This window comes from Salvelinus namaycush, unplaced genomic scaffold (genome assembly GCF_016432855.1).
Source record: "Salvelinus namaycush isolate Seneca unplaced genomic scaffold, SaNama_1.0 Scaffold257, whole genome shotgun sequence".
NCBI lineage: Eukaryota > Metazoa > Chordata > Actinopteri > Salmoniformes > Salmonidae > Salvelinus > Salvelinus namaycush.
The window spans coordinates 139792-156548 of record NW_024059419.1 but is presented as its reverse complement, the minus strand read 5'-3'; the positions used below and the strand labels follow the sequence as shown (position 1 = coordinate 156548).

Below are 16757 nucleotides of genomic sequence, written 5' to 3'. Positions count from 1 at the left end.
GTGAAAATGGAGTTGGGTGCTGAGGAGTCGATGAAGGTAATAGATTAAAAAATATATATATCTGCCTCAGTGACAATTATTTTAATAATTCAATGGATGTTTTGTGCACAAAGCTGATGACTAAAGTGCAGTGTTTGACTTGGACTGAAATAGGTTCTGGTACAAACTTTAGGTGCAGGAGCTCCACAATACTTTTTGGGGTAACATTCTATAAGATGACCAGGAGCTCAAGCAGTAGAAAATGTGAGGTGCTGGTACTCATCTCTGGTGAGCTCCTGCCCAAGTCAAGCAATGATAAAGTGTCTTTATTATGCATTTGAAATCTGACTTCACTATGTGGTCGTGTATGGAAATTCGCTTTCTGGGACGGGTGTCAGTTAAACTGCAGTACTGAAGCCAAACTGTAGGAGCAGTCGAAACCGTGATTCTAGACCGGAACCGTGGCACCTTGGGATAGACAGTCAGCCTTGAATATACCCTATCTATGCAACCTGGAACGTGCCAGAGCGTCCGACGTAGCCTACTACCCAGCGTGTAGTAGCCAGCTAACTTGGTGTCGTTGAAATCGCTGCTGAAATGTTTTTGAACTAAAATATATTTGAAAAGGAGCCATTTGAAGATACTACGTGAGTTTAATTGTTGATTTCACCTGTTATCAAACTATTTAGCTAGCTAGCTGTCTGACCAACGTTATCTAGCTAGCTAACGTTAACATAGCTAACTAGCCGGCGCTTCCACAATTTGCTGCTAGCTAACGTTAGCTAGCTAGCTAGTTAGCTAACGGCAGGATAAGCGGACAGTTAGTTAACGGATGAATGTCACAACTAGCTATATTAACAAACAAGGCAACTGGCTAGTATCTTTCTGCCTTGGAATTCACAAAGTTGATCCGGCATTAACGTTAGCTGACATCAAAGATATTTATAACTAACCCCTTCTGTCTGTGCTGATATCTTGCTTGGAGACCATGATTCTGTTGATTCAGGTTGGTTGCGTTTCAGGCTGTGCTTTATGCAGTCGTGCTGCGCATCTGTCATTGGCCAAACTCAAATAGCACTGCTTTATCACACCATCACGTTACTAGATTTTTGCTCACTGAATGGAACAAATGTTTCCCACCCACTTGTCTCATCTGTTTGAGAGAAGGTCCTTTCTAAGTAGCTCATGAGAGTGGGTGGGTCCTTTCTACCTAAGTAGCTTACGAGAGAAGGTCATTTTATTATAGTTGCCTGTGTGCTTCAATTTTTATCATGTGATGATGTTTTGGTGATGTTTTGTCATGCGTTTTCGACTGTAGAGTACCTCTGGCAGAGTCATGGCAGAAGCTCACCAGGCTGTGGCGTTCCAATTCACCGTCTCTCCAGATGGCATTGATCTGCAGTTGAGCCACGAGGCCCTGAGACAAATCTACCTGTCTGGCCTGCATTCCTGGAAGAAAAAGTTTATCCGCTTCAAGGTGCTCCAACACTTAAATTGTATTCAAACTTTGTCTCAAGGGAAATTTGCCACCAGGCATACCAATACCAAGTTATACAGATCACGTAAATACAACCAACAGTGACGTTGATGTGTCAAACAGCTGAATATAATTTCCTCCACAGAATGGGGTGATGACTGGGGTGTACCCTGGCAGTCCCACCGGCCTGATGTTAGTGGTGGGGCTGTACATGGGGAGGGCAAAGTACGTCCAAGCTGACCCTTCCTTGGCACTGTTCACCAAAGTGGGTGCTCACCTGCCTGTTAGGTAAAGTATATAATCACATAGATAAAATGACAATTGATGGATGTTTATGGCCAGTAAGTGATGCTTTGCCTCTCTCCTTGCAGTCGCTACATGTCCTTTGAGAAGCAGCAGGTGGTTGGCGGGGTGCTAGTTGGCACAGGGCTCTGGGTGGCTATTTTTTTCACCATGCGAACTGCACTCAAGTGGCTGCTCTCCTGGCATGGATGGATGTATGCCCGTCACGGCACCGTGCCATGGAGAACACGCATCTGGCTGGTGAGTCGACTGCAAATGACCATGTCACATGTTGCCTTGTGGGAAACCAATGCCGGGTAGAGGTGGGGGCTACAGAAATATTATACCTAGAAGGATCATATGTCAGAAATATCTCCCCCAGACCAAATAAACAAAAGACTGGTGCAAAGAAAATATATATATGATCCTTTTTATTTGAAGGTAGACTTCTTTAACAGACCAGCCCATATTTATGAGTGCAGGTCCTGGTGAAAATCTTCTCCGGGAGGCGGAATCCCCAGTTGTACAGCTTCCAGACATCGTTACCACAGCTCCCTCTGCCCTCGGTGAAAGACACCATCAATAGAGTGAGTGACAGAAACAAAACACATCTCCGCTTAACCATCTTTTTTTTTAATGGATTATAACCATTTACTAGAGGGGTACAATGTGGCTATTTATAGAACTCCTGAAGGTGTGCAATGTTAGATTTTCATACATGTTTTCTCTGCTAGTACCTTGAATCTGCCCGTCCGCTCATGGACGACGAACAGTACTTGAGGATGGAGGGCCTTGCCAAGGATTTTGAGAAAGGCCTGGGTCCTAAACTTCAGTGGTACCTGAAACTCAAATCCTGGTGGGCTACAAACTATGTAAGTCACATTTTAATTAAATATTGTTTTCATCAGATTTTCTTAGATAGCTTCATTCATTTTCCATCGCTTTTCGTATGATTCCGACATGTTCATCTTCCTGCTTGTCTTGCTGTTCTCAGGTCAGTGACTGGTGGGAGGAGTACATCTACCTAAGAGGCCGTGGACCAATCATGGTCAACAGCAACTACTATGCAATGGTAAGAGTCAGAACTAGCATTATATATAATCAAGCTGCTAGGAATGTAATAATATCACAGACTTACTGAACCCAGGGGCGCAACATCACGAGACTTCCGGGAACGCTTGTGAAACAGACCAGACAGACCAGGCTGGGGTTTGAGAAGTGAAAAATTATTCAAAAGTTATTTATTTTCTCGAAATGTAAAGGCACCACCTAGATTGGAGCCAATGTCTTAAGTAGTTGAACATGTTATTACTTCAACCTTGTGAAAGTGACACTTTTTCATTTTTGTCAAAAACCATTAAAACATACAATCTACCTGCAGTGAAGCTGCTTAACATTTACATTACATTCAGTCATCTAAAAGACTTCCGTCCAGAGCAACTCACAGGAGCAACCAGGGCACGTCGACAGATCTCCCAAAATGGGTACATAAACCAGCGACCTATCGGCCACCAGCCCAAGCCCTCAACCGCCAGGCCACCAACCCTCTAAGATCCCCCCCACAGTTCCTGAGAGCTGCCCCTCAACCATCCAAGTCCCCCCCTGAAAAAATCAACCTCCCACCATTCCACACACCCAAAACCCCTCCAAGCCACCGTCCCTCAATGCCCAAACCAACAAAATGAACAAAAGAGAAAACCAAAGGAAAACAACAGACATCAAGGACAACAGTAATCTAAACAGCAAGGCCAACTGGATAGGTTTCAGTGCATGTGTGGCAATATTTACGTGTGTGTGCACACATGTGTGCATTTGAATGTGTGTGTGTGTATATGCATCATGCGTACAAGCACCTGCGCGGCATCAGCCTCAGGCAATATCATTTTTAACTTTTGTCTTTGACTGTCATTCTATCCCCCAGTCAGCAACTCCACTCCCACTTGTCTCCAGTTCCACATCTTAACCCTCAGCTTCCCTCAGCCTATCCCACCTATCTCTCCTGGCCACCCTCTTCAGATTTCTACACGCCATATATCTTTCAACCATGTTGTGACACACTTTGAATCTATCTAATCGAATAGAATCCACAGATTGCTAGTTGAAGATTAATACTTTTACTAAGACTATTAGTAATTGACTGACCTGGTCTCCAGATATCCCAACAATGCTATTTCTAGGGTAAATTTTAGATTAATGTTCAGATCTTTCAGCCATTCCTGAACCTGAGACCAGAAACAGGCTACCTGAGGGCAATACCAAAACAAATAGTCTATTGATTCTGTATCCTCACAACAAAATCGTCAGAGCTAAGGGCTAAGGAGTTCATCAGGTTGCTGGCGAGAGCAGTGATGCTAACTAGAGTAGTGAAACTAGCGCACTGCTGGCGAGAGCAGTGATGCTAACGAGAGCAGTGATGCTAACGAGAGTAGTGATGCTAACGAGAGTAGTGAAACTAGCACACTGCTGGCGAGAGCAGTGATGCTGGCTAAGGAGTTAATCAGGGTGCTGGCGAGAGAAGTGATGCTGACTAAGAAGTTCATCAGGGTGCTGAAGAGAGCAGCGATGCTGGCTAAGGAGTTAATCAGGGTGCTGGCGAGAGCAGTGATGCTGGCGAGAGCAGTGATACTAGCGCACTGCTGGCGAGAGCGGTGATGCTGGCGAGAGTGGTGATACTAGCGCACTGCTGACGAGAGCAGTGACACTTGGCGAGAGCAGTGATGCTGGCGAGAGCAGGGATGCTGGCAAGAGCAGTGATGCTAGCACACTGCTGGCTAGAGCAGTGACACTGGCGAGAGCAGTGACGCTGGCGAGAGCAGTGACGCTAGCGAGAGCAGTGACGCTAGCGAGAGCAGTGACGCTAGCGAGAGCAGTGACGCTAGCGAGAGCAGTGACGCTAGCGAGAGCAGTGATACTAGCGCACTGCCGGCGAGAGCAGTGATACTAGCGAGAGCAGTGATTCTAGCGAGAGCAGTGACGCTAGCGAGAGCAGTGGTACTAGCTCACTGCTGGCGAGAGCGGTGATGCTGGCGAGAGCAGTGATGCTGGCGAGAGCTTGCGAGAGCAGTGATGCTAGCGAGATCGGTGATGCTGGCGAGCAATTTTCCCATAAATAGACAGGTATTTACCTCTCCATGTTTGCAGGATCTTGTCTATTTTTACTTGTTTCCTTTTGAAATTCATTGTGGAGAGCTCATTTATATATTTTGTGATATGAATACCAAGTATGTCTACTTCCCAGTCAGCACATTTTGTAGGTAAACTGCAATGTAAAAGATCCAACATGTAATATGGTACGCTTATCATAATTAGGATTTAGTCCAGAGAGGCCAGAAAAGTTATCTGGATCTTCAATGAGATATTGCAGGGATCTAGCTTGCGGACTTAATATAAAAACAATTATATATCGAAGGCTGATACGTATAGCTTATTAAAGAGCAGTGATGCTAGCGAGAGCAGTGTGCAGGTTTCTTTTTTTCCCCTTCATCTTATTCAACTGTCACCATGCACCTGCTACAGAGACAGCTCAGATGTGCGAGTGGCGTTTTTAAATGTTATATGGAAGGAGTGCTTTTGATTTGACAGCCTGCACATGCTCAGTTCGGCGCGAGACGACCGTTAGACCCGATGACGTGTTTCTACGCATGAGCTTAGCTAGCCAACGCCTCCATGACATCGCCTACAAGTATGATCAGGGATTTCTATTGGAGAAGCACTTTTAGCCTATTTTCATACTGTACTGTCTTTGATAAGTATGTGTTATTAATATTATTATATGTTTATGGATGTTTACCAATTTGGCAATTCATCAGACTCTATTTGATCAGATTCTCTTGGCAATATTTCTCTTTATCCATTGTAGATTTTCATTCAGTGATTGTCATCTTTTTCTCCATTCTCACTCCCTCTCTCTTAGGACTTCCTGTATGTGTTTCCCACCAGTCTGCAGGCCGCTCGGGCAGGCAATGCTATCCATGCCATCATGCTGTACAGGAGAATGCTGGACCGAGCGCAGATCAAACCGGTAAATAGCCTTCACTTTTGGTCACTGCTTCTTATCTATTTGCTTTATGACCATAATGTGTGTTCCTCTTCCCTCTGTATTTAATACCCAATGACATAAATATGGTTGTTTCTGTTTCACACTTGCGGACGGGATGTTTTCTCTGGTGCAGCTCTTTGCACTGGATAAAAGAGTTCCTCTTTGCTCCGCCCAATGGGAGCGCTTGTTCAATACGTCCCGCCTCCCAGGCCTGGAACGGGGTAAGAGGAGGGAGCGTTACTGTCACAGACCAACTTTGGATCCAGCTCACCCCTTATCCCTCCCATTCCTGTCCCCATGGAATTCCTGTTTCACCAGCATGTTCCATTAAAAACAAACTCATGTATCACCCATTTGGCCTGCATTCATAACTGTTTGGGACTGTCTGACACTGTAAGTGATTGTAAGTCCTTATTGGAATTACTGTTTTTGCACCTAGTGTTATTGTACAGGAATATAGTTTATTTTGACCCAGACAACCATATTTCTCAAGTCTGTAACATGCTGGTGAAATAGGACCAGCTATCTCAAACCCTTCCCCATCCCCTCCAATCATTCCCTTCAATTTGTTGTATTTTTTTAAATCCCCACCCATCTGTCTTTCTTCTCTTCCGTGGGAGAAATGTTCCTGTGAGCCGTTCTGGTTCCTCCATCAACCCCCCACCCATGTAGCTCCCCTCCCGTCAGTTTCTAGGAGAGCAGGCTTTCGTGCTTTGGTCATTTTTCATTTTTTTTTTCTATTTTCCTTTTTGCCTTTCAGCTCATGCTTCAAAATACCATTCCAATGTGCTCAGCACAATATGAGCGTATGTTCAACACCAGTCGTATCCCAGGCGTAGATACAGGTAGATGGCCACTTCTTCCTCCCCAGTCTCTCAATCACACAGACTAAAGCACTTCTAACAACCATAGAACGGGTGTAACCAATTGCAGATTGAATAGATTATTTGATCATTTTATTATTTAGCAACGTGTACATTAAATGTACGCAGACTATGCACAAATATATCAAGTCAATGTGCACTTTCATACAGGCCAACTGGCATCACAGGATGGAGCTGTTTTCTCAGTGCCAAGTTGACATAACAGATTGGCTATTTAGGGCAATTTTTTTTTTGTGACCGAGGCTACAAAGTGTCCTGAATTAGACCCCCATAGACTCCCATGATTCATTGCAATCCACTTCATTGTGTGTTTTTAACTTTTGTTTCATGCCAAAGAATCCCACTGCAGTTCTGACTGCTGCTTGGAAATGACATCAACCATAGTTTGTGCTTTAGAGCACTCTCTCCCAAGTCTTTCACTTGAAACAACAGTTCAGAGCACATTTAGTCTCTCCAAGGTATCTGCTTGATACTCTGTCTTAGTTGCTAGAAAAACCCTTTTTAGCCATGTTGTAGTACTGCAGTTTCCACCTGTTTGTTGTGCTAATTCTTCAGTAGGTCCACATTGTATGAATAGTTTATCAGAGCTCCTTTAAGCCATAATCATATTCTTGTTTAGATTTAGTTTGAAGTTACACAAAGTTATCCCTTCCTACCCTTGTGCTTGTCCAGACACCATCCAGCATATGCAGGACAGCAGGCACATCGTGGTGTACCACCGGGGGCGCTACTTCAAGGTGCCCATGTTCTACGACGGTCGGGTGCTGTCGCCCAGGGCCGTAGAGCAACAGATGGAGCGCATCCTGGCTGACCCCTCTGAACCCCAGCCGGGGGAGGAGTGCCTGGCCGCCCTCACTGCTGGGGACAGGTACGCTAACGCTACACATGTAATGTATGCCATTTAGCAGATGCTTTTATCTGACGCGACGTGTCCATTTTCCTATGGGTAGCCCAGCTGGAATGGAACTGCCCGTTACAAGCACCATGCTCAACCAACTGAGAGACACCTTAACAAACACCCACCATCTCAGATTGTTGTGAAATCGTTTCTGAGAAATTAACTTAAATGATTGCACCCGAATTGCCAATTTTTTTAAATTATAGGATTCGTATAATATTCAATAAATATAGTACATTTGGGTCCAACAATGAGTAAGACATGAGGATTTCACGTCACCCCACGTCAATCCCAACCCACAAACAGACCGAATTGCATCAACCCAAATATTGAAGGTGGTGTAAAAATCAACTGTCTGTAATAAATTATTTTATCAAAAAGTTTCCCCAATGGTATGTTCACCCCACTTGGCAGGTTGCCCTGGGCAGAAGCCCGCGAGGCCTACCTGAGACAGGGCAGGAACCAGCAGGCCCTGGACACTGTGGAGAAGGCTGCCTTCTTTGTGACCCTGGACGACACAGAGCAGCGTTACAAGGCTGAGGATCCTGTCCGGTCCCTGGACAGCTACGCCAAGTCCCTGCTGCACGGCAAATGTTACGACAGGTGAGACCGAGGGCTCCAATCCTCCATATTATGCACAGGGAGTGTGGGAAATGTGCTCTACAAATTAAATGTAATTGTTATTATCATCTACCTGAGCCCTCATTTATTCTACAGATTACCCTTTACAAAAAGGTTCAAGCATAAGCTGTTATAACAACTTATGAATGTTACTGAATGTTTATAAATTGTTTAGACGTTTTTCATAAATGTTATGAATTAAATCACTTTTAAATGCTTGTATAATAAAAAAAAAAATATACATATATAATTAAATACTAGAGTTTGTATCTTACTTCATGCTCAAGCACTGGTTTGTGTTTGTCTTTTTCTTGTAGGTGGTTTGATAAGTCCTTCAACCTCATCGTGTTCAGGAACGGGACCATGGGTCTGAACGCGGAGCACAGCTGGGCAGATGCCCCCATCATAGGGCACCTCTGGGAGGTAGCTAGCAGAGTAGAGCCCTTCTGCTTCTTTAGTTGTGTTAATGTTTACAGTGTGTCTGTATAGGTTATCAGGAATAGATAGCTGGCAGAACAAATGGTGCATGTCTCTAAATTATGTTATTGTCTAATTGTAGCATGTGCTGTCGATGGACCCTGTGAAGCTGGGTTACACAGAGGAAGGCCACTGCAAAGGAAACCCCCACCCGTCCCTCCCAGGCCCTCAGAGGCTGCAGTGGAACATCCCAGCTGAGGTAGCCTACCACAGGGGGTTTGGGGATGTTCCCCTTTTCAAACGTGATTTATTGTTTTCAGAATTATCATCAGTTAATGCACATCAGTAATGCACACACAGGCCTTTCCATTCTGTTTCATTGTTATAATGATCAAATCTGATCCCCAGTGATCCTGTCTGTTTGGTACAAGTGTGATAATAGACTAGACAGTAGAAATACCTTCATATTTCACATCTTTAAGCCACCTGAGCTCTAATCTTTCTGAGGACCCCCCCCCCCCCCCCCCCCCCCAACTTTCTCATCTCAAATCTTCAAATGAAATCAAGAACTGAGTCTCTTTGAACAAATACATCAGAGACCCCAAGTGAAATGGGCTGATTCTCAGTGTCTTTGTTCCCCGTGTGCGGCGCCTCAGTGTCAGACGGCCATCGCCAGCTCTCTGATGGTGGCCAAGGCCCTGGCAGACGACGTCGACTCCCACATCATCCCCTTCAACTGCTTCGGGAAGGGCCTGATCAAAAAGTGTCGCACCAGCCCCGATGCCTTCATCCAGATCGCCCTGCAGCTGGCTCACTTCAGGGTAGGGTCCTTATCTCTGCCCCTGTTGACTGGCAACAGTAAAGAGGATCAGCTGATTGGATTAGTCCATTGGCTGATTAGCCAACTAGGCAATTGGAAGGAAGGAGGGTAGGATGGATATATGAAATCCCAGGTTGGGAATGTAGCTTCCTTAGGACATGTGAATGAATACCAGTGTTAAGAGATGGTGCTGTAAGTAGCTGTCAACAATCTGTTGAGCAAGCTGTCAACAATCTGAGATAAAAATCCTCCTTAATGAGGACGATGGCTATATTATGTCTTTATTATGTCTTATACTACTGTATGTGTTATAATATGTTATAACCACATTACAGGACGGTTAACTGAGTCTGTACTCTAGTTATAATATGTTATAACCACATTACAGGACGGTTAACTGAGTCTTTACTCTAGTTATAATATGTTATAACCACATTACAGGACGGTTAACTGAGTCTTTACTCTAGTTATAATATGTTATAACCACATTACAGGACGGTTAACTGAGTCTGTACTCTAGTTATAATATGTTATAACCACATTACTGGACAGTTAACTGAGTCTGTACTCTAGTTATAATATGTTATAACCACATTACAGGACGGTTAACTGAGTCTGTACTCTAGTTATAATATGTTATAACCACATTACAGGACGGTTAACTGAGTCTTCACTCTAGTTATAATATGTTATAACCACATTACAGGACGGTTAACTGAGTCTTTACTCTAGTTATAATATGTTATAACCACATTACTGGATGGTTAACTGAGTCTTTACTCTAGTTATAATATGTTATAACCACATTACTGGACAGTTAACTGAGTCTGTACTCTAGTTATAATATGTTATAACCACACATTACTGGACGGTTAACTGAGTCTTTACTCTTGTTATAATATGTTATAACCACACATTACAGGACGGTTAACTGAGTCTTTACTCTAGTTATAATATGTTATAACTACATTACTGGACGGTTAACTGAGTCTTTACTCTAGTTATAATATGTTATAACTACATTACAGGACGGTTAACTGAGTCTGTACTCTAGTTATAATATGTTATAACCACACATTACTGGACGGTTAACTGAGTCTTTACTCTAGTTATAATATGTTATAACCACATTACAGGACGGTTAACTGAGTCTGTACTCTAGTTATAATATGTTATAACCACATTACAGGACGGTTAACTGAGTCTTTACTCTTAAAAAAATGTGAACCTGACTTTCCTTATTCATCCCTGAGTGGATAAATGTTTTATTAAATTTGATTAAATTGAATTTGTCTTCCAGGACAAGGGGAGGTTCTGTCTAACGTACGAGGCGTCCATGACACGCATGTTCCGAGAGGGTCGCACAGAGACGGTGCGTTCCTGCACCGTGGAGACCTGTGCCTTCGCCCGCTCCATGGTGGAAGACAACCCGGTAAGGATCTTGGTTCAACTGTGATGGTGGCTCTGTGAGCATTACAGGAACTGAAAAGTTGTTGGTCAGTCCTCCATGAAATATACACTGCTCAAAAAAATAAAGGGAACACTAAAATAACACATCCTAGATCTGAATGAATGAAATATTCTTATTAAATACTTTTTTCTTTACATAGTTGAATGTGCTGACAACACAATCACACAAAAAGTATCAATGGAAATCAAATTTATCAACGCATGGAGGTCTGGATTTGGAGTCACACTCAAAATTAAAGTGGAAAACCACACTACAGGCTGATCCAACTTTGATGTAATGTCCTTAAAACAAGTCAAAATGAGGCTCAGTAGTGTGTGTGGCCTCCACGTGCCTGTATGACCTCCCTACAACGCCTGGGCATGCTCCTGATGAGGTGGCGGATGGTCTCCTGAGGTATCTCCTCCCAGACCTGGACTAAAGCATCCGCCAACTCCTGGACAGTCTGTGGTGCAACGTGGCGTTGGTGGATGGAGCGAGACATGATGTCCCAGATGTGCTCAATTGGATTCAGGTCTGGGGAACGGGCGGGCCAGTCCATAGCATCAATGCCTTCCTCTTGCAGGAACTGCTGACACACTCCAGCCACATGAGGTCTAGCATTGTCTTGCATTAGGAGGAACCCAGGGCCAACCGCACCAGCATATGGTCTCACAAGGGGTCTGAGGATCTCAGCTCGGTACCTAATGGCAGTCAGGCTACCTCTGGCGAGCACATGGATGGCTGTGCAACACCCCAAAGAAATGCCACCCCACACCATGACTGACCCACCGCCAAACCGGTCATGCTGGAGGATGTTGCAGGCAGCAGAACATTCTCCACGGCGTCTCCAGTCTCTGTCACGTTTGTCACACGTGCTCAGTGTGAAACTGCTCTCATCTGTGAAGAGCACAGGGCGCCAGTGGCGAATTTGCCAATCTTGGTGTTCTCTGGCAAATGCCAAACGTCCTGCACGGTGTTGGGCTGTAAGCACAACCCCCACCTGTGGAAGTCGGGCCCTCATACCACCCTCATGGAGTCTGTTTCTGACCGTTTCAGCAGACACATGCACATTTTTGGCCTGCTGGAGGTCATTTTGCAGGGCTCTGGCAGTGCTCCTCCTGCTCCTCCTTGCACAAAGACAGAGGTAGCGGTCCTGCTGCTGGGTTGTTGCCCTCCTACGGCCTCCTCCACGTCTCCTGATGTACTGGCCTGTCTCCTGGTAGCGCCTCCATGCTCTGGACACTACGCTGACAGACACAGCAAACCTTCTTGCCACAGCTCGCATTGATGTGCCATCCTGGATGATCTGCACTGCCTGAGCCACTTGTGTGGGTTGCAGACTCCGTCTCATGCTACCACTAGAGTGAAAGCACCGCCAGCATTCAAAAGTGACCAAAACATCAGCCAGGAAGCATAGGAACTGAGAAGTGGTCTGTGGTCACCACCTGCAGAACCACTCCTTTATTGGGGGTGTCTTGCTAATTGCCTATAATTTCCACCTGTTGTCTATTCCATTTGCACAACAGGATGTGAAATTTATTGTCAATCAGTGTTGCTTCCTAAGTGGACAGTTTGATTTCACAGAAGTGTGATTGACTTGGAGTTACATTGTGTTGTTTAAGTGTTCCCTTTATTTTTTTGAGCAGTGTATATATTTTTTGGCATAAAAAAATATATACATACACACGCATATATATATACACAAAAAAAATGTATGCCCCCCAAAAATGCACCCAACTATTTCCATATCTTTGCTCATATGAGAAATGGTTAGATTGTGATATCTGGATGTGATTGGCCAAAAGAGACCGATTCCACCTTTACTTAGTACCCCTTTACCCCTCTGTTTCAGAGGTTGGGTTGAATGCGGAAGACACATTTTGGTTGAATGCATTCAGTTGTGCAAATGAATAGGTATGCCCCTTTCCTTTCATATTGTCTCCTTGTCTCTTCCTACCATTCCTTGTCTTCTCTGTAGAGAGAGCTGCGACTGAAACTGTTGAAGGAAGCTGCGACAAGACACCAGCAGCTCTACCGACTGGCCATGACTGGAGGAGGCATTGACCGCCACCTCTTCTGTCTCTACGTGGTCTCCAAGTACCTGGGGGAGGACTCGGCCTTCCTCAAAGAGGTCACATGCAATATTTTGACTTGTGAATGTTACTAATCATCCTTTCAGTGGAATGGAGGTGTTTGTGTGTTTTTAGTTTTGATACGGTTTGTTTTCCTTTGAGAGGTGTGTATGTTAAAGCGTGTGTCCTCTCCCATAGGTGCTGTCAGAGCCCTGGAGGCTGTCCACCAGTCAGACTCCCCTCCAGCAGGTGGAGTTGTTTGACCTGGCCAGACACCCGGAGTACGTGTCCAGCGGGGGAGGCTTTGGTCCGGTGAGTTCCCTGCCTGGCCTCAAAAGGGCCCTCTACTCAAAATGAATTAGGCTTTAAAGTAGCATTAAAGATTGTCAGATGTTTTCAGACCAGATTCGGGAGTGATCTGCCGCCTTTAAACATAATCGCACAATCTTATTGTCTGTGTTCTTCATTCTGGTGTTCAAAAATCTTACATAATACATTACGCAAAACAGCCACAACTGTCAGTAAGCGTGTCCATGATTGAGTCTTTGAATGAAGAGATTGAGATAAAACTGTCCAGTTTGAGTGTTTGTATATAATATAACTATAGATTTTTGGGCTCATGCATTTTTTTCTTTCCCTAAGCTGCTGAAATATATATAATTATAAAAATATATATTTTTCATATGTTTAAAAAAGAAACTGTTTTAGTGTGGGTGAAAACAACCAGGTTCTATTTTGTATTAGTATGCATTGCAGCTCGTTCAAGTCGCTAACTGCAGTGAACTGAAAAGACGAGCGACCCAAGGATGTGTGTGCGTTGGGGACCTTTAACAGAATGTGACTGGCAGAACGGGTGTTGAATGTGGAGGATGAGGGCTGCAGTAGGTATCTCAGATAAGGGGGAGTGAGGCCTAAGAGGGTTTTATAAACAAGCATCAACCAGTGGGTCTTGTGACGGGTACACAGAGATGACCAGTTTACAGAGGAGTATAGAGTGCGGTGATGTGTCCTATAAGGAGCATTGGTGGCAAATCTGATGGTCGAATGGTAAAGAACATCTAGCCACTCGAAAGCACCCTTACCTGCCGATCTATAAATTATGTCTCTATAATCTAGCATGGGTAGGATGGTCATCTGAATCAGGGTTAGTTTGGCAGCTGTGGTGAAAGAGTAGCGATTACGATAGAGGAAACCCAAGTCTAGTTTTAACTTTAGCCTGCAGCTTTGATATGTGCTGAGAGAAGGACAGTATACCGCCTAGCCATACTCCCAAGTACTTGTATGAGGTGACTACCTCAAGCTATAAACCCTCAGAGGTAGTAATCACACTTGTAGGGTGAGGGGCATTCTTCTTACCAAACCACAACCACAACCACATTTTTTATGGCATCTTTGACCAACAGATGCATATCTGTATTCCCAGTCATGTGAAATCCATAGATTAGGGGCCTAATTAATTTATTCCAATTGTAACTCTGTAAAATATGCGAAATAGTGGGGGAAAACCTGTAAAACAAATCTTAAATAAAAATACATTTTAAAGGGCCCAAGTTTTCTCAAATTTTAGCAATTGAAAATCCAGTAGGATATAGTGTGATTATCTCTGTGCTGGAGTGTCATCCTTTTCCACACGCTGATTGTGTTTCTCTCTTTGTGTGTCAGGTGGCAGATGATGGATATGGTGTGTCCTACATCATCTTGGGAGAAAACCTCATTAACTTCCACATCTCCAGCAAGCACTCGAGTCCTGAGACGGTGAGTTGGCTGATCCACATGGCCTATCTTGAATGTTGCTTTCAATCAGCTGTCCTCACTTGAAACAAAGACATCGCTATCGCCTGGGTAACATACAGACCTGAATAACATACTGACCAGCCACTATTGATACCAACTGCATATCCAAATAGGTTATTTTGTATCAGTTTGCCTTAGAACGTGTCCGTTCTAAAGTTTTATTGTGTCAGCTTGTTTTAGAACGTGTCCGTTCTAAAGTTTTATTGTGTCAGCTTGTTTTAGAACGTGTCCGTTCTAAAGTTTTATTGTGTCAGCTTGTTTTAGAACGTGTCCATTCTAAATTGTTTCTCCTCTGTCCAATAGGATTCTCATCGTTTTGGAAACCACATCAAACAGGCCATGCTCGACATCCTGGCCTTATTTCAGCTGGATGCAAATGCCTTGGCGTGACTTTCTTTCTCCCCCCTCCCTGAACCTGAACTTGAACTCTTCCATAGGCTTACGCAGATGAAATTCTGTGTTATGATTTTACAATGTGTTTAAAAATCATATAATATGAACAAAATAAGAGTGTATAGGAATGATTATAGGGGTGTTTTTTCCATTTTTTAAGTAGTGTATTGCATGCTAGCTCACAGACCCATGCTGCCATGTGTTGTCCTATGTTAAGGTTATGCTCAGCTCATTTCAAGGTGCTGGTGCCTTAATGCACTGTGGTAGTTGAAGTGAGATTTGGAGAGTGAAGTGACCAAATGGCCGTGAACATTTCAGTCAGCGCTTACAGTACACCCGCTGTCTTGCGTGCAATTCTTTTCAGCTGCTAGCTATGTATTATGAACTGCACAAAAGCATTTTGGTTTCTGGGTTTTAATATCGGTTGTTGTTTTAACCATTGCTCTGTGTACCACCAAGTAAAGGACTGTTGGCAGGGGTACAGTATCCATTTTAGGACAACTTCCATGGAAAGGTGATGCTGTCCTAACATGGACACCATAACAGCCTAGAGTCTGACACATTTCAATAGTATGGTTAGTGACAGTTGAAGGATCATACTTAAGGCCCAGTTGCCCAGAAACGGACATCAGTCCTGGACTAAAAGCACTTTATATGGATATTCTCCTTTCAACATGTTTTTCTGCCCAGGACTATGCTAAATCTGTGTCCAGGAAACCAGCCCTCTATGTACTACAGTATAACTACCGTTGGTAAAGTCTTAAAGGGATAGTGCTACATTTTGGCAATCAAGCCCTTTTTCTACTTACCCAGAGGCCAAATGATCTCATGGATACCACTTTTATGTCTCTGCTAGCTGTACCTATAGACTTCCAGTCATTGCGCTAACGCTTGTTAGCAATGCCTCACCGAACTACCTTCAACTTCCTTCAAACTGCACCATGAGGCATTACACGTCACATTTTCTTTGTTAGATGTAAAGTATAATTACAGATATTTAAACTTGATCATTTTAATTTCTAAAGAATTAGAAATATCATATAGCAATAGAAATGTCTGCTGTAGAAGGTATTCCTTTGTTGCTAAGGCGATAGCAAGGCGATAGCGTTACATGTTTCGTTATAAATATGTAAAACAGCATATATATACCAAAATAAAAGTGTATGTTATCAGTGGATTAATAGTTGTATACTTGTTTGACATTTTTGCTACACTGTCAGGAACTAGTAACACAAGCAATTCACTGCATCCTCTATTAAATCTGATAAACTGTGTACACTACCAATACACTTTGATTTGATGTCAGCCCAACTGCCATAGCCGTTCTAACCCAGAAGATGGATCTCTTTCATTAGAATACCAGTACATTCACTTTGGCCTTTCTCCTGTGTCCTCTTCACCCTGAGGCTGTAATCTACTAGAAGCCTGGTAGGTATGCCTTGACGGGTGGATGTACAAGTCCTGTCATAGTCCACAGCTGAAAAGCACTGCACTACCACACTGCTAAGGTCCTGACACATATTTTCTGTTGTGGCTTTCCACTTTGAGGACTGATGATACGTAGCCACGGGCTGAACTTAGAAGTCTCCCTGCAGCGCAACTCATATCTACTGTTACTGCTCTACTCAGAG

At 43.8% G+C, this 16757-nt stretch overlaps 2 protein-coding genes across 4 annotated transcripts in view; one reads left to right on the top strand and one right to left on the bottom strand.

The window, feature by feature from the left end:
* cars1 (cysteinyl-tRNA synthetase 1) overlaps positions 1-991 on the bottom strand; it is a 28700-nt gene extending 27709 nt beyond the window's left edge. The window contains exon 1 of one of the 2 annotated variants that reach the window (XM_038984667.1): positions 933-991. In XM_038984667.1, coding sequence (XP_038840595.1) covers positions 933-969 — 37 coding nt within the window. In that variant the 5' untranslated portion in view covers positions 970-991. The remainder of the gene's footprint in view (positions 1-932) is intronic. The other variant, XM_038984670.1, reaches the window with a different exon arrangement.
* LOC120039149 (carnitine O-palmitoyltransferase 1, liver isoform-like) lies at positions 484-16303 on the top strand. 2 transcript variants are annotated; one of them, XM_038984672.1, is made up of 19 exons: positions 484-626; positions 1298-1456; positions 1602-1744; positions 1828-1999; positions 2221-2325; positions 2473-2610; positions 2733-2810; positions 5652-5759; positions 5911-5998; positions 7334-7529; positions 7974-8162; positions 8498-8603; positions 8740-8856; positions 9254-9418; positions 10718-10849; positions 12846-12998; positions 13138-13251; positions 14602-14694; positions 15037-16303. In XM_038984672.1, exons 2-19 carry the CDS (start codon positions 1316-1318, stop codon positions 15121-15123), a joined length of 2325 nt encoding a protein of 774 aa, XP_038840600.1. In that variant the 5' UTR covers positions 484-626; positions 1298-1315; the 3' UTR covers positions 15124-16303. The 2 variants fall into 2 exon arrangements, with proteins under 2 accessions (XP_038840600.1, XP_038840599.1); XM_038984671.1 differs by lacking the exon at positions 5911-5998 and adding an exon at positions 6538-6622 and having other exon boundaries at positions 485-626.
* Positions 16304-16757: the final 454 nt, after the last annotated feature.

Excerpts from the sequence above, each read along its gene's own strand:
- LOC120039149 (XM_038984672.1), top strand. The coding sequence starts at position 1,316 with ATGGCAGAAGCTCACCAGGCTGTGGCGTTCCAATTCACCGTCTCTCCA. Across the intron at positions 2,611-2,732 it reads CCTGGTGGGCTACAAACTAT|GTCAGTGACTGGTGGGAGGA; the intron begins GTAAGTCACATT and ends TGCTGTTCTCAG. Across the intron at positions 8,857-9,253 it reads AGTGGAACATCCCAGCTGAG|TGTCAGACGGCCATCGCCAG; the intron begins GTAGCCTACCAC and ends GCGGCGCCTCAG.